The sequence below is a fragment of the Diceros bicornis genome, chromosome 22, assembly GCF_020826845.1.
Source record: "Diceros bicornis minor isolate mBicDic1 chromosome 22, mDicBic1.mat.cur, whole genome shotgun sequence".
Classification (NCBI taxonomy): domain Eukaryota; kingdom Metazoa; phylum Chordata; class Mammalia; order Perissodactyla; family Rhinocerotidae; genus Diceros; species Diceros bicornis.
In genome coordinates this window covers 54,225,939-54,242,208 of record NC_080761.1, presented here as the reverse complement: position 1 = coordinate 54,242,208, position 16,270 = coordinate 54,225,939, and the positions used below count along the sequence as shown (strand labels likewise).

Genomic DNA, 16,270 nt, shown 5'->3' with positions numbered 1-16,270 from the left:
GAGATGGGAGGTTGGGGCTTTAGCAAGAGGATGGGATGCAGAGGTTGTAGGGTTGTTGGTGGGGCTATTACTGGACCTGGGTGGGGAGGGGGATGTTTCTCCAGGCTCACAGTGGAAAGAGGCTGGAATCTGAACAGAACAAAAGAGAGGTAATTGAGCTCTTGAGTCTGATGTCTCAGTAAGCCAGAGACTGAGTCTGGAAACCCCAGGCCCTTGCTGCAAGAGGCTGGCATTTCTGGCACAGGACTAGGCAAAAACAGGAAAGTAAGATTTCTTGGGTCTTTTCCCTGTTTGACGGCAGCAACCTGGCACTAAAGAACTTTTATCTTCCCTCATCTGCCCTTCTTATACACCCACCCTTCCTCACTGTCTCATCTTTCTGGGGAAAACACCCCCACCTCAGCCCCCAGGTAAGGCACCTGCAATGCCACCAAAAGGGCTCCTCCCAGCTTCTCACTCTGAATGTGACTGGCTCCAGCCAAGACTCCTCCTCAGGCAGAAGGGCCTGCTTTAGGGACCCACCCCCATCAATTTCTCCTGAGAAGTCAGGCAGGCTAGGGCAGGAAGTGGAGATGGGGAAATGAAGGCAAGTTGGCGCTGGCCTGCCCTCTGCTCCCACCCCACCCACCACTCCATCAGAATTTGTGTGTGCTGGCATGCTTGTGTGACTGGATGATTGTGGAAACACAACTGTGTGGTTGTGGGACTCTGAGTATAACTGGGGCTGTGTGATTCGGCCTCTGGCTGTCTGACCATGTGAGGTTGAGCGAGTGTGACTGAGTGAGTAGCTATGAGTGAGGACCAAGGATCCTCTCACCGGGGATCCTTGGCTGCCCTTACTCAGTCACTGTACTCTCAGTCCCCACATCATGCACGACTTCTCTCCCCAGCTTTTCTGCCCAGAGCTTAGGAGCCCAGGGGAAATGGCAGTCCTAGAAGGGGAAGGGGTCTGTAGCAGCGGGGTCTCTGGTAATTAGGGCCCAGGATTGTCACAGGATGAGCAATACATCTTCACCTGCCTCTGACTCACCTGGTGCCCCAGGTGAAAGGGACCCAGATAAAAGGTAGGGGAGGAGGAGAGAGAAGGATCCAGACTGAGCAGCATGAAAGGGCCCTCACTCACCAGCAGCCTCCTGCTGCTACTGTTGCTCCTGAGCCCAGACCCCAGAGCAGGTGAGTGAGTGGGGGTATAGAAGGCCAGGGGTCTGGGTGAATGGGCTGGAGGGATAGGGGCCAAGAGTCCAGCCTCCAGCTGTCTGATGGACAGGAGCCCTCTGGACACATGGCCCTGTTGTCCCCTAGCATTGCTACTGCCACCTAGCGCTACCTGCTGTACTCAGCTTTACCGACAGCCACTCTCGACCAAGCTACTGAGGAAGGTCATCCGAGTGGAACTGCAGAAGGCTGATGGGGACTGTCACCTCCAGGCTTTCATGTGAGCTCTGATCCTGACCCTAATAATGTCCCCTGACTCTGACCTCCGTCCCAACCCCTGATGCTGATCCCAACCCCAGCCCCAACTGCTAATTCTGATGCCAACTCAGGTTTTCATTTGGCCTTTGTCCCTAACCCCTGGGCCCTAACCTCATCTCCAGGCCATGACCATGGCTTTGGATCCTTCCTTTCTCAGCCTTCACCTGTCTCAACGCAGCGTCTGCATCCACCCCCAGAACCGCAGTCTGGCCCAGTGGTTTGAGCGCCAAGGGAGAAGGCTCCAAGGGACTCCGCCCAACCTGAATTTGGGGCTGATAGGGAAAATGGGCCAGGGCCCCCAATAGCCAAAATAATAAAGCAGCATTGGATGATAGTCTCCGAGTGTGGTCTCCAAGTTCTGTGCACTCTCCTGTGAGCCCTGAATCTGGATCTGGGAGACATGTCAATAAACAGAAGAATCTCCTCATTCTCTTTATTCACACCTTCACAACCACCGCCAGGGGCAAGGCCAAGAGCCAAGGACCCACACACACTCCCCAGGCACCTACATACATACATGCAGAGAACACATGTTCCCTGCCTCACATACTCACGGCACACAGGGACACAGACATACTCATCTACACACATTCCTCGGGTGGACCTCCAGCTCTGGGATGAGTCAGAGGTCCAGGCACCTTTCAGCTGGCAAGTTTAGAACACAGAGTCTCATAGAAATGGGCTCCAAACAGAACTTCCAGCTGAGACCCATCCCCCTCCATGGGGATCTACTGTCCTGCCTGGGTTCTATCTGTCCGTCCATCCACACCAGCAAGACAGAGTTATAGGTGGAATCAGCTGAAGCCCTCCTGGGTCCTCTACAGGTTTGGAGCTCCTAAAAGAAGCAGGAAGCAAATCAAGGGAGATAGTATGACGGGATCTTGGCCCAGATACCCTGAGCATGAGGGAGGGGACCCAGATCTGAGCCCAAGAATGGGCTCACTCCAAGAATGAATAGGGAAGCCCAGCTCTGAGTGAGCCGCAACACCCTGGAGATGAGGGAGTGAACCTACCCCTGGGCCCAGGCACATTAAGAATAAGGGAGGGGACCCAGCTCTGACCCAAGATACCCAGGAATAAGGATGGATATCCATCTCTGAGCCTAACACCCTGAAAATGAGGAGGAAGTCCATCTAGGAGCCCCAATACTCTGTGAGAGAGGGAAGAGATCCAACTCTGAGCCCAAGGACTCAAAAATGAAAGGCCCATCCCTGAGCCCAGACATCACAGGACCAAACTCTGATTCCCAGCACCGTTACAATGACTAAGATGTCTGGCTCTTAATCCAGACCCTCTCAAAACGAGGGCACATATCTCTGAGTCCAAACCTCCTGGAGGTCCTACTCACCTGGAAGCTTATCCACTGGAATCATTGGGGCCAAGAACCCAGGCTTTTGGGGTCCATCCTTCCCACCCGGTCTCAGCCGCAGCCTGGGGCATAAAAAGGCAGCTGTCTCCTTGATGATGTGGAGCATCTCAGTATCCTCCAAAAGGGTTTATTAGTAAAGGGTCATGAGGCAAATCAGCGAGAATCATGAAGTTGGGGGGCGGGGGAGGAGCTCCAGAACCAGACAGGTTCAGTGGGCAGTCATGAGGGGTGGGCATGGGTGTGGCCTATGGGTATCAGAGCGCATGTGTGGGATCAGAGGCTGAGGGCCAATGGCAGTCACTTACCACAGCCCCAGTGCCAGGGCCCCAGCAGCCAGTCCCAGGAAAGAGAAGATTCCCAAAGATGCCAGCACAGCCGCCTGCTCCAGGGGGTCCCTGTGGTCTGAGACAGAGAGTCACATGCCACGGTGAGAGTGAGCCTGCCTGACTAAACCCGGCATCCCCTTCTCTCTGGGGCTTTCCGTCCTCTACAACCTTTGCCCCTGTGCCCAAGCTCACCAAGTGGCCGGGGGTCTGGCAGATGGGAGGGTCTTGGGGGAGCAGGGCTGTCTGCCTGAGGCTCCTCCTCCAGCTGCAGGTGGGGCTGGCCCCCTGCTGGCATCTCCTTTGGGAGGGGCCCTGAAGGGAGGCAAGACCTGAGAAGAACTGGCCACGTGGGTGGGGTGACGCCAGGGCCACCCAGGACCCAGGGGCCCCTCGGAGACGAAGCCTGAAGGGGCATGTCGCTAGGGTGGAGGCTGAGGGGCAGGGCTTAAGCTAGGGCAGATTGCAGGCAACCCAGGCTGAAACCCGACCACACTTGCCGCCACGTGGACCTGCCTGTGCCTGGCGGCCCCTCGCACCCACCATTGGGCGAAGAGATGCTGCGGGGCGGCCTCTCCCCTTCCCTGGGCTCTGGCTCTCACCAGTGCTCGGAGTGCCCCAGGCCTCGGGGCTCCAGGCGCTCCAGGTGCCAGCGTCCAGAAAGTCCCGGGCGCTGACCCGCACGGCGTGGGGCAGCCCGGCCACAGCGTCCGTGATCACCTCCTCCAGTCCCGCCGGCTCCACCTGGGAGGGAAGGGCCAGGTGTAGGCACCGCGCCCACCTGCCCCCGAGCCCCCATCTGCAAAGAACACCCCTTCCTCCCAGGCCTGGCCCTGTCAGCCTGCGGGAGCCCTCTGGGCCTCACGTGGGGTGGCCGGTGGTGTCAGGTCTACACCTAGTGTGTGGAAGACAAAAGTGCACAATGGTGATAGAGACAGGCTGTGCCGTCAGACTGCCTGGGTTCAGATCTTTGCTGCACCACCTGGGTGACCTTGTGCCTCAGCTTCTTCATTTGTAAAATAGAACTGAATACACCTAAACGAGATAATACATGTAAAATGTGTAGCACGGCGCCTGGCAGGCAGAGAGCAATCAATAAATACTGGTGATTGTCTGAGGCAGCTGCTCCCCCAACTTGATACTAGCCAATCTTCAACATCTCGAGAGATGGGAATTCACCACTATCTCATCTGGGGACAGGAGTGTTTGTACGAGAATGTGCCTCTGGGTGAAAGGCGCTCCTTTTCCTAGAAAGGTTATTTTTAAAAAGCCACTGCTGTCTTCCCACAGATGGGCTTACATCAGAGTTACAGCCCTGCCAGGCAGAGGCTCGGCCTGTGGTCCCCGCTGCAATCTCAGCACCAAGCACAAAGCCTGGCCCATGCAGAGCACTCTGTAAGGGGAGGTGACGGGGCTTCAGTGACCTGCCAGCACCAGAAAGCCATGCTCCAGCAGGAACATGAGACTAGAGACACAACCCACAGCCCCAGATTAGGACACACCCCAGCCCTCACCGTGGACCAGGCTGGATGCTGCGCTGGACGGTACTGCAGCCGGAACTTGAGCAGGAAGTGGGGCTGGCGGGGCCAGGAGGCAGGGTACGTCCAGCTGGCACGCAGGCGGCGGGGGTAGCCAGGCACCGACTCTACCTGCAGCCCCTGGGGTGGGTCAGGGCGCACTGTGGGCAGTGGAGACACAAAGTCAGGGCAGGCGATGGGTACCCATCCCTTCCCCTGCCACCTCCCAAGGGAAGGTGGGTGTGTGCCTAAAGGTACCTGAGGGAGACACTTCTGAGGGGGTTGGGGAAATCTTAAGCTTGATTTCCCATTAGACTCAGGACCTGTCTGTCATCCCTGTTGTAAAATGAGCTGAGATCTAAGATGGCTTTTTGAAATGTTTGTTGAGTGAATTAAAGAGCAATTCTGCTTTCCAGCCAAGGAAGAAGAAGAACTGGCCCAAATTCCAGCCAGAGCTTTAGTGCCCCCCTCCCGCACACAGATCAAGAGGAAGGAGGGGTCAGCAAGGGCTTCCAGGGGCAGGGAGGACAAGAGATATGGCTGCCTTCAGCATAGGGCCTGGAAGCAGAGAAGCAGTTCCTGGGCTAGGCAGCCAGGAAGGACCTGTGGGGAGGGGTAGCGGCAGTGCCCCCTGGGTTCTGATCTCTTTGGCTTCTTAGTCTCCGCGGGACCCATCTGTGTGCTGCAATGGGGTCTATGTTGGGACGGAATGTTTGGGAGCTCCTGTGGGGGAGGTTCTGTGTTGGGATATCCATACTCTGGAGTCCGTTTGAGGTCCTGTAGTGGGGACCTGGGGGGAGCTGTAGAGGTGGGTACTCACAGATGTTCTGCAAGCTCACATCCAGCAGGCGTGTGCTGGCCCCCAGGGGGTTCACCTCAGTCACATTGATGCGGTACTGGCTCCAGAACTCTGCCCCGTAGACTACACAGCGGGCTGCCCCTGGGGGGTCCTGTGGGCATGGCCAGGGCCCTGTGGATGGACTCATCCTAGGAGGAAGCATGTGATCTTGGGCTTCGGAAATGCTCGCTATGGGATCCAGCTGGAGCCCCCAGCTTCTCCCTCATGTCCTACCTCTGGCCATCAGCTCCTGGCACCGTCTTCTTCCTGGCAGGGAGGGCGCCATCTGAGGTCAGGAAGGAAGAGAGGGTCCTCCCTCTCTCTAAGCCTCTCTCAGGACCTCCCTCCATGACTCAAATACCCACGTCGTGCCGGCACACCCAAATGTATAGGCATACACACCCGGTCGTGCACACACCTGTAGGAGGTGAGGTAGCGGGTGGGTAAACCGCTGACCTGGCTGGGACTCCAAGTGCAGGAGAAGTTCTCATAGTCAGCTGCTCGGCAGGAGACAACTGGGCGGGCTGGGGGGTCTAGAGGCAGACAGTGCAGCTGGAGACGGAGAAGTCCCAGGTCCTCCCCATGCCCATCCCAGAGGGCTTACTCAGGAGCCCCACATCTCATCACTGCCACACAATACTCCCTCCCCAACTCACAGCCCAGCTGCAGGGTCACTATGCCCCCAGGTGCACCATCCAGGGTCTGGCAGATGTAGGTGCCCTCGTCAGTGCTGTCTGCCCGCGCCAAGATCAGTTCATGCCCTAGCCCAGAGCCAGGTCCCTGGAGCAGCCTTGTCTCCCCGTCCCGAAACCAGGACACTGGGGCCCTGGGGGTGAGATGAGGTGATGAGAGAGAGAGAAGATTCAAAGTCTAAGTCAGACCATGCCCCAGCTCTCTATCGGCTTCTCACTGCAATAAAACCCAAACTCCACTGCAGCTTACAAAGCCCCCGGTGATCTAGTGCTTGCCTCCTTTCCTTCTTCAGCTTCTCCCTCCACCTTGCCCACTGCACCCCAATCATGCTGGTGGTCTTTCTGTTCAAGAGTGTTGAGCTCATCTCCCACTCTGGGCATCTGCACTAGCTATTCCCTCTGTCAGGAATGCTTAGACCCCAACCTGTGCATGGCTGCCTCCTTCCTGACCTTCAGAAATCAGCTTCAATGTCACCTCCTCAGAGAGGCCTTCCCTGATTACCAATAAAAAGTAACCACTCAGGTATCTTCTTCCACGTCACTCTCTTTTGATTTTCTCCCCTGCAGGTGTTACTACCTGGTGAGATTCTTATTTGCTTATTGTCTGTCTGCCCCACCAGGAGGTAAGCTGTGTGCGGACAGGCATCATGCCTGGCTTGTGCACGGCTGTGTCCCGGGGCCTGGAACAGACCAGGCACTTGGCAAGTACTCAATGCATGTGGGTTGAAATTTTCTGTTGAATAAGGATGGTGTGAGGGTTAGGACAGATAGAGAGGTTAGGATTACAGATATGGGAGTGTAGTGGGGCAGGGGACAAGGGAGGGGAGAGAGGTGGGGGCCAAGGCTGGGAGGGTGTGAGGACTGGGCAGGGTCAAGAAAGGGTCAGGAGTGTCACCCAACAGGCAGGTGGGGCACTTACCCAGCGGCCACTCCAGGGCAACACAGCGTCATGGACCTGCCAGGCTGCCCATACTGGACCCCTGTGGAGGGCACTTCTGAGGAGAGGCTCTTCCTTTCCCTCTCTCCCAGCCCCCCCACTTTGTGAGAGTGACCGGGTAATGGGAGGGCTTTTAAGCCCCGGGGGGGGGGGGGCGGTCACTGGGTCTAAGCATCACATTATAATCTAGGAACAGAGATCAGAGGACAGGGTAGAGAGGGGAGGTTGCCAGTTTGATGTCAGGGGTTGGGGGTCACAGGTTAGGCATGCAAAGGGGCCACCGTGAGGGTGGCAAGTCACAAGTCAGAGTCGGGGTCACAGAGCAGGATTCTTCTCACCTGGGGGGCCCCAGGCCTGGGGGCAGGGGGAGGAGGCAGACACCAGGGCTGTAGCCACAGCCACCAGGACCCTGCTCAGCCCTGAGCAGCTGCTGCTCATCTGTGGGGAGACAGGCAGGGTCAGCGATCCCCAATCCTCGAGATGGGGGGCTAAAGCCTGCCTCCCCCTCCTCCAGACTGGGGGTACTGAGGAGGAGAATGGAGGTACCGAGTGGGGTAGGGATATGAGAACTCACTCGGGGATCTGATCTAAGATCCCTGTTCCACCATATACCAGTCTGCGTATGTGTACACACACACACACACACACACACACACACACACACTCCATCTCAGTCCTGGGCTTAGGGCCCAGAACAAAAGCCGGAGGCAAGAGACTGTGCCAGCACCGCTCCCCGCACCACCCTTGACGCCCACCCCCCTGGCACCAAGTGCTGGCACCAGCTCCGTCACTCCCATTAACTTCTCCAATCCAGCTGCAGGGAATTCTGGCGTCCACCCCCTACCTGGCCTAGAGCTAGTCACTGCTTCTGACTGACCTGAGGCCGCCCTCAACACCCTGGGGTGGGGGGCTGTCATGGTGGGTCTGAGCCCACCCTTGACCCCTGCCATGAGGCCTAGCCCTGCTCTGGCTGCCAAGCCTCTTCTCGTCTGGGCCTGGCTCCTTGCTCTGGTTACTTGGGCCACTCATCTGGGCCTGACTCTGGAATCTTGTTGGTCTCCAGCCTGTGAGGCTGGATGGGGCTAGGGTGCAGGCTGAGGCTGCGGAGTTAAGCAGATCCAGATGCCCTGGCTGCTGCCAGAGGCTGGGGGCGGGCGAGGAGCCAGCAGATGGAGACAGGGTGGCGGGGAGGGGGAGGAGGCTGAGAGGAGCTAGGACCCTGCAGGGACAGGGGCCTGGGATGGGGGTCACAGGACCAAGGGATGCTCAGAGATCAGGACTGGGAGGTTGTTGGGGCTCAGTGAGGCAAAGACTCAGCAGAAACTCAGAAAGGCGAGGAGGTAACCAACCATGGGTGTATGTAGGTTGGGGGTGCTAGGAGAAAGGGATACTGGATGGGAGAAAGCAGGAGGAGGCAGGGTTAGGGAAGTGGCCATGGGCACAGTAGAAGGGGCAGATGGGTCAAGGGCCCGGGAGAGGACTCCAGAAGAGGAAGAGCAGGGACCCCTACCAAGTAGAGCAGAGCAGGGGCCTCCACGTGTCTGTGTGTCTGAGTGTGCCTGGTGGCTCACCCCTGGCCCCCCAGCCACATTTACCCTGCTCAGCCCCACCCTACCTCGGTGATCCCAGTGGCTGAGTGTGCATGGCCTCCAGGACTTGCTCCCACCAGCTACAGAACCCGTCTCAGCTCCACTCAGTTCTGAGACCCCAGAATCGTCCCCTCCTCCCCCTTCCCAGCCCCCGCCCCTCCGGGCCCCAGAGCTCAGCCGCCCCTAGCTAGGCCCCCTCCCCCTACCTTCTCCTTCCTCCTCCCCTCCCACCCCCTCCCACCAGAGGCCCTGGGAAGGGAAGAGGCCTCCCCCCAGTCTGGAAAGGAAGCCACAGGCGCAGCCAGGCCAGCAAGAGGGAAAGGAGGGCTGCTTCTGTCCCTGTGATGAGAGACTCCCTGTGTTTTCACACAGCCACATTCTCGCGTGGACTCACTAGGCTCAGGCAACAAAGACACTCCCTTGAACACACGTGGACACAATCAAATGAAAAATCAGACACGTACTCAGCTCCCAATCTTTTCACTCCAGCAAATATTTCCTCAGGGCACAGCTGGCTGTGTTCTAAGGGGAAGGGAGGCCCCAGGTTAGGGGATATAAAGAAAAGCCAGAATCCAGCTCCCCCTCCCCTGGACGTTCCAGCCATTTCTCACCTCCCCCTCCACTCCTTGGGCCCCAGCACCAGGAAATGCCTTCGGTCCCTTGGTGCCAGATACACAAGACCCACACTTACCCTCAGACACACACTCTCAGATACAGCCAATCACAGTCACACTGACACACGCAGACATCCTCAGACTCACACTTAGATTTACACACAGCCATCACTCACACAATCACACACACACACTTAGCACGCTGCCCCTGGGATGGGGTTACAGCACCCCCTGAAAGCAACTCCTCATCATGGTTTAAGCCCCCTCTTCCGCCAGCTCTTAGCATGGCAGATCCCGCATCGCATCACCGTTACTGGCCCTCAGGTAGCCAAAGCGACAGAGGCGAAGAGGGAGTCCAGCAGAGAGGGAGAGAGCGTCAGAGGCAGAGAGCATCAGAGGCAGATCTGAAAAGCAGATACACAGAGGTACCTGAAGAGACAAAACTGTGAAGAGACACAGAGACCATAGCTCTAGGGAGCACAGGAGGAGGGAGAAGGAGATAAGGAAACTGAGTCCCACAGGGAAACAACACAAGGCGCAGTAGCAGTGGCAGGGATTCTGCAGCACAGAAAGGAGGAGGGCGGCCAAGTGTGCTGGGGACGGGTCTGTCCCTGCTGGACATTAGGCAGAAAGGTCAGTCCCACTGGCTGTGGAAGGGGGTCCCCAAGATAGGAACACAGCTCCACTGCCACGCAGCCTAACAATTAGGACCCAGGACAAACACACAGTGCAAGTCTCACTCGCTCTGCTACTGCTGAAGGCACACACAAACCCAGCCACCCACTCTCACCCTGGCAGACACAGTCTACACTCCAGAGACCTTCCCCAAACACATTCCCCAATGTGGTCACAGGCCCTCTCGCACACACAAACACACCACCCGGTCTCTCCCCACAAACTGCACATTGACACACACAATCCTACACTTGCAGGGCCACATGCACACTGACGTATGCAGTCACACTGGCAGACGGCTGCACCAAGTGACACCCAGTTACAGAGCCTCAGACACTGACATCGTCACACACAGCCTCACAGTCACACACACGCTGACAGTGGGTCAGTCACTCCGGGCCCTTCTGATCGTGCGCCACCCTGCCCCGCCCTCCTGGCGAGGCTTCCTCCCTGCCCCGCCGCCCGCCAGGCCTCACCTTCCGCGGCCGCCGCCGCCAGCGCCCTCCGCCCTCGCCCTCTGCCCCGGCCTCTCCTCCCTCCCGCCCGGGCCCGCAGTGGGGGCGGCTCCACCCAGGCGCCAATGGAAGGAGAGGGGTGAAAGAGGGGGGGGGTCTCGGCCCATTGGAGCCTCCAACTGCCAATCACCTCCACCCCCACCTCTGCCGGACACTTCCTGTCCCGTCGGGGACTGAGGAGGCTGCCGCTGGGGCACCAGAGTCTGGAGCTGGATTCCTGGGTCCTTGCCTGAAGGCCTGTCCTCCACTGACAGCAGGACTGGAAGCTTCCAGGCCCCTCCCCCTTCCAGCTGTCCGAGAACAAAGCCTCAGGTTCAGTGGTTCAGGAGCCCTGGGCAGGTGACTGGAGAAGCTGAAGGTGCCCCTGACTCCAGATAAGGAAAGAGGACTGGTGTCGGGCAGTGATTCTCAAGCTTTGCGGCACATTGTGGTTTTAAAACCGCCAAGCCACACTCTGAAGCAATTAAATCAGAATCTCTGGAGGCTGAACCTAGGCGTCAGCATTGTTTAAAACTCCCCAGGTGATTCCAAAATGCAGCCAAGTGAAAGGTGTAGGGTCAGGTGTGTGTGAGTGTTTGTGCCTTAAGAAAACAGCCACCCATCCAGGGTTCTCATCCACTCCCCAGTCACTGGGGGCTCAAGGGAGATGTGTACCATGTCTGTCTGAGCTCCTTCCAGACAGGGCAACACTCCAAGTCCCAGACCTTCCCCTCCAGGGTCTCAAGGACGAAAGAGCCCTGGACTGGAAGGCAGGCAGCCAAGGGTCTCTGGGCCAGGTCATCACTGTCCAGCCTTGGCGTGATTTCCCCTTCCAGAGACGCAGTTCCTTGAGAGAAGAATGGAGACAAAAAGTGTTCAGGCCATCCTTGCATTGCTCACAAACCCTGTCCTCACCTAGAAGTTTGGAGGACACTAGGTAGCATCAGGTCTCCGCGATTGCATGGCCTGTTGTTCCCACGTGGTTGGTTATACAGTCTTGCCCGGGAAACAGGTCCAGAGGGGAGGGGGTAGACCCAGGGTCACTCTAAGAACCATCCCCTCCTTCCAGGGCCTGGGGCTCCTAACTCTGGCAGCCCTTTCCTTGCCAGAGCTGTTTTCTGCCCTGTGCGATGATTGGGGCACAGGGGCAACAGAGGTGTGCAGAGCCTGCGCACACATGCTACACGTGGGAGTCTGGAGAAGGCAAGGACACAAAGCCACGTACATGCTCCCTACCCACCCTTTCAGCCCCAGTGGGCTGGAGCAGAGCCATGTGCAGCCATACACAAAGCCAGGGTTCTGGCCAGCAGCCCAGGGTCTGGCCACTGACCACTGGGACCAGGATCTTGCTCGCCTGCTCCCCACCATATCCTCGGGCCCAGGCTTGGTAAGCTGACTCTTAGGGGTGGTGGTGAAGGGGGCTCCGGCCTTCCCAAAGCCTCAGCCACAGACAAGAACACCGGATTTTAAAACAGTTTCTTAAACTGGAATGCCTTTGTTATTCTAGGAGTAAGGGAATCTACCGGCCAGACATAACACTGAGTATTAATTTCGTTCAGAGATTTGGGGTGGAATTTTTGTATCCTTAAGTCTTTGCACATCTGTAGGCAAAGAAAAGTTGTGGCTGGCGCTGTGCCTTCAGCCTTTAACCCCAGACCCCATGGGTTAGAGTTCACACTCCTCTGGTGTTACAATATGTGATTAAAGTTTCAGAAGCATAGTTTTATTGATCCCACATCTGCCCAAACCCTAGGCCCTTGTTCCCTCAGGCAGAAGGCCCTGTGGTCAGCGTGGTCAGGCGATGGCTGCTGTCTCCCTGTCCTTCTGCCCCAGGCGGTAATGGACCTCAGGAAGTGCCCTTAGTCTCTCTGCAGCCTGGAACAGGGACGGGGGCAATCGAGGAGGTTAAGGACTGCCCAGAATGGTAGTATGGCGTTCTGAGTGCCTAGGAGACACTGGGCAGTGTTTGTGGGAGCGGGAGGCTGTGATAAGGATGGCTGGAATAATCAGAGGATGAAGGAGTTGAGCAGCTCCTGAGTCCCTAGGAACGCCCAGGTTCTGGGGGTTCTCATGAACCCAACAGGGTCATGACTGTTGGGATCCCTTGGAGAAATGAGAGAGAAAAGGGGACCTAAGGACCCAGGCTGCTCCGAGTCCTGACCTGCTCGGGGGTGAGGTCCCTCTGAGCCTGGGCAAGCATTTCATAGCCAACCATGAATTTCCGGACAGTGGCAGAGCGCAGGAGTGGAGGGTAGTAATGAGCATGCAGCTGCCAGTGGTCCCAGTTGGCTCCAGCCTCTGATCCTGTGGGAGCCCCTGACAGGAAGAAGGCAGAGATAGCTGAGGAGGGCCCTTTCTTAGTTCTTCAGTCTAGCCCCTACCCCCAAACCAGGCTAGGTACCTGAAAACTACATCTCCCAGCATTCTCTGCCAGAGAGGAGACCAGGCAGGCATTGGAAAGCACATGGGAGACACGGTTTCACCCAGTTCGCTCCTCCACCCTCCATCCCAGCATCCCTGCTCTGGACACTTCCCCCAGCAAGTGCTGCAAGGCCTGCTGGGGGTTGCAGTCCACCAGGCTGGGCCCCAGGAGCCCAGAAATGGTGTTGGGGCTAGCTAGATATGGGTGCCCAAAAAGCCTCACCATGCCAGCCCATGGAGTAGGGAAAGGACGTCTCAAACAGGTTGTCGTACTTGGTCAAGAGCTTCTTCATGATGGAGGCTAGATCTGGAATCAGAGCCTGACTCTCAGCCTGGGGCCCAGATGCTGGCCCTACCAGAGTCATCCCCATCCAGAGCCTGGCCCCAGGGTCCCAGTTGGGAGACTCACCATCTCGCTCAGCAGGGGTCAGCTCAGGCAGCCGCCGCACATGCCGACGGGGCAGCAGCAGTGTCTGGAAGGGCCACACTGCCCAGAAGGGGACCAGCACTAACCAGTGCTCACTGGTTAGGACCAGACGTTCCTGGGCAGACCGAATGGAGATGAGGTCATCAAGGTGGGTGCGAGGGGTCAGCGAACAGGCAGGCAAAGCAGAAGAAAAAATGTCCCCAGAATCCAATGTCTTCTCACCACCTCCTTTACCACCAGCCTAGTCTCAACCACCATCATCTTTGCTTTAGATTATTGCTATGGCCTCCCAGCAAGTCTCTCTGCTATTTCCCTTCTACCCATCTCCATACACCTCTCTCTTTTGCAGTAAGGTTAGGGGCTCCTTGGGGACACAGGGCCTGGCTTTCTCCCACCTTCCTGAGCAGCTCCTGGCGGCCATACTCCATCAGCAAGGGCTCTCCATGCTGACTCTGATAGGCCCGCTGAGATCGCTCCTCACGCTGGGCAATGTCTGGCAGGAAACTGCTGGCCCACACCTGTCAAGGGGCAGGAGCAGAGAAGAGCAGCAGATCCTTCATCCTCAAGCCTCCCTCTCACTAGCATCCTTCCTCTGTCCCTCCCTTACTCCAGGTCCCCTCCCCACAGTGCTGCTCAGACTCAGCCCGGAAATCCACTGGAGCCCCTGACACACTCACCTGGCAGTGAGGGTGAGGGTTAGAACAGCCCATCATGGCTCCTTTGTTTTCAAAGATCTATCAGGGAGGGGTAGGGAGTTTCAGTAGCCAAAAAGACACCAGTCAACCCTTCGTGACCACACCCTTTGGAAAGAGGGATCTCACTTCCCAGGACCAAAGCTGCACCACTCCCTCCCTGCCCATCCAGAGGAGGGGGCGACCTCACAGACCTGCACCCAAGGATACTGGGCACCCAGCTCCTCTGTGACTGACGCCCACGCATCGACGACAGCACGGATCTCAGGGACTGACATGAGTGGCAGTGTCACATCCGACCAGGGGTGGAAGCACATGACCTTACTAGGTGGAGAGGGAAGGAGAGATGACAGAGGTATAGGGCTTGGCTGTGCTGGGGGCAATGCCCCACCCCAGTGCTCAATTCAGGCCTGGGTTGAAGGTTTAAGAGAGGAAAGCCATCATTACCAAACTCCTCGAGCAGCCTCGGCTTGGAAAAGGGGGTGATCGCTGGGTCCTAAGATAAAGGGGTGTCACTCTCTGCAACAGAATTCCCCTCGAAAGCCCAGCCTCTCTTCCCCCCAACAGCAGCTAGAGCCAGGTTACCTGGATTGGGGGCATCAGGCTGCAGAGCTGGGAAGTCATTGTCAAACAGGAAGGTGCTGTCGTAGTGAGGATTCACCTACTGACAAGGATGGGCTAGAAGCATTCGCTGCCCCCTACCACCAGCCATCTGGTGGACTTCAAGGGCTGGACGGGCTACAAAGGGGTGGGGAAGGCCCATTCTGGGGTCAAAAAGACTTCGTGGGCTATGACCCAGAAGGAGGTCCACTCCCCTGTGGGTGAGGGGCAGCTCTAAGCGGGGAAACTCCCCCTGGCCCAGCCTGCAGATGTGGTCTCTAAAGGCTTACCTCTCCATTGGCCCGTGTGGCCCCGGGACACAGAGGGTTGCGGGGGTCATGGCGGGGCACTGTCTGCAGAAGCGGGGGCTCCACCTGCCCCTGCCAGGGCCGCTTCATGCGGTGAGCTGACACCAGCACCCACTCTTCTTGTAGCGGGTTGTAGCGGATATGCTGATGCTCTGGGGGCAGAGTCCAGGTCAGTCAGCAAGGCTCTCTGCCCTCTCTTCCCACTCACCAGCAGGCCCACCAGCAGGCCCACCAGCAGGCCCAAGCTCGGAGTCCCCCTCTCGGCCCGGTCCTGCTCAGGAGCTAAAGGCCCGGACCTGGGCGTTCCCAGCGCCAATTAGCCTGCAGCCCCACCACGCGTGTGTCCCTTCGCCGCGGGCCCGGCCGGGTGGGCGCGCCGACCTGGGGGTAGGGACCACAATTTCCTAAGGAAGGGGAGGGCTCGGCTCCGCGTCCCAGCGAGTCCCGGCCGCCCTGCAGTTACCGCTTGCCCGGAAGACTGTGGCCGTGGCGTCCGCCTCTGACGCCTGCTGGCGCTGCTCAAGGCCCTCTCCGCTGCGCGACATGAGGCCACCGAGGGGATCGTCTGGAACTTCTGCCCAGCCGCCTCTCTCCCATCCCTCTGTCGGCCCAGCCTCGCCCCGCCCCGCCCCCGGTGATTGGCCAGCCGCCAGCACGTGACAGCCGGAGGGGTCCGCCCGGCCACCCGGGGGCGGGGCTCAGGACGGCCCGGCACTATAGGCGCCGCTTTGATGATCCCACTCCACCCCAGGCCCAAAGCCACCACCCTGGAAGACCCTCCGGGAAACCTGCTTCCTGCAGATCCCTCGGCTCCAGGACGCTTACAAGATTTCTTCGCTGCATTCAGTCATGCATTTGGTCATTCATTCAGGAAACGTTTACCAAGTGTTTACCATGTGCCAAGCACCTAGGCTCCATGTGGGGCAAAGGGATGCCCCTGTGTGCACAAGTCAGACATGGCGTCTGCCCTCCTGGAGCTTCTATTCTAGGGCCAAGTAAGGGTAGAACCCTGGACCCACAGTCACCTCACTTACCTACTCAGTGGCTGTGGTGGGGGGGGGGGCGCATAGCTTGATCTGCTTCAGCTGAACCCTGGCCTCAGGTATTACCGAGAGGAGTGGGTACTTCACCATAACCATACCCTATCCCCACCAGCCACCATCTGGGTGGGGTCAGAAGTGTTTCCTTTAGGCACTCCCTTCCCTTCTCCAACTTTCTCTTGGATCAAACCAACTGGCTAACACTAGGATAAAATTCAAATTAATTACTCCCCTGGCCCTTTTAAAGAGCCATTGAAATAT

The 16,270-nt window shown here is 57.9% G+C and overlaps 3 protein-coding genes across 6 annotated transcripts; 1 reads left to right on the top strand and 2 right to left on the bottom strand.

The window, feature by feature from the left end:
- The first annotated feature begins 39 nt into the window (after positions 1–39).
- Positions 40–1,967, top strand: CCL27 (C-C motif chemokine ligand 27). The gene is made up of 3 exons (XM_058566018.1): positions 40–1,173; positions 1,303–1,435; positions 1,631–1,967. Exons 1-3 carry the CDS (start codon positions 1,104–1,106, stop codon positions 1,776–1,778), a joined length of 351 nt encoding a protein of 116 aa, XP_058422001.1. The 5' UTR covers positions 40–1,103; the 3' UTR covers positions 1,779–1,967.
- On the bottom strand, positions 1,891–11,252 carry IL11RA (interleukin 11 receptor subunit alpha). Of its 4 annotated transcripts, XM_058566012.1 has the most exons (14): positions 10,685–11,179; positions 9,203–9,260; positions 7,488–7,587; positions 7,132–7,192; positions 6,177–6,346; positions 5,939–6,053; positions 5,755–5,787; positions 5,503–5,669; positions 4,680–4,843; positions 3,768–3,909; positions 3,361–3,480; positions 3,148–3,244; positions 2,822–2,904; positions 1,891–2,308 (listed from the first exon to the last, which is right to left on the bottom strand). In XM_058566012.1, the coding sequence occupies exons 3-14, from the start codon at positions 7,585–7,587 to the stop codon at positions 2,292–2,294; spliced, it is 1,269 nt and encodes a 422-aa protein (XP_058421995.1). In that variant the 5' UTR covers positions 9,203–9,260; positions 10,685–11,179; the 3' UTR covers positions 1,891–2,291. The 4 variants fall into 4 exon arrangements, with proteins under 4 accessions (XP_058421995.1, XP_058421991.1, XP_058421992.1 ...); XM_058566008.1 differs by lacking the exons at positions 9,203–9,260; positions 10,685–11,179 and adding an exon at positions 11,197–11,252; XM_058566009.1 differs by lacking the exon at positions 9,203–9,260 and having other exon boundaries at positions 10,504–11,179.
- A 970-nt stretch (positions 11,253–12,222) lies between these two features.
- GALT (galactose-1-phosphate uridylyltransferase) lies at positions 12,223–15,567 on the bottom strand. Its single transcript, XM_058566013.1, has 11 exons — positions 15,433–15,567; positions 14,952–15,121; positions 14,647–14,722; positions 14,509–14,557; positions 14,256–14,385; positions 14,047–14,103; positions 13,765–13,887; positions 13,352–13,484; positions 13,166–13,249; positions 12,683–12,837; positions 12,223–12,396 (listed from the first exon to the last, which is right to left on the bottom strand). The coding sequence occupies exons 1-11, from the start codon at positions 15,512–15,514 to the stop codon at positions 12,316–12,318; spliced, it is 1,140 nt and encodes a 379-aa protein (XP_058421996.1). The 5' UTR covers positions 15,515–15,567; the 3' UTR covers positions 12,223–12,315.
- Positions 15,568–16,270: the final 703 nt, after the last annotated feature.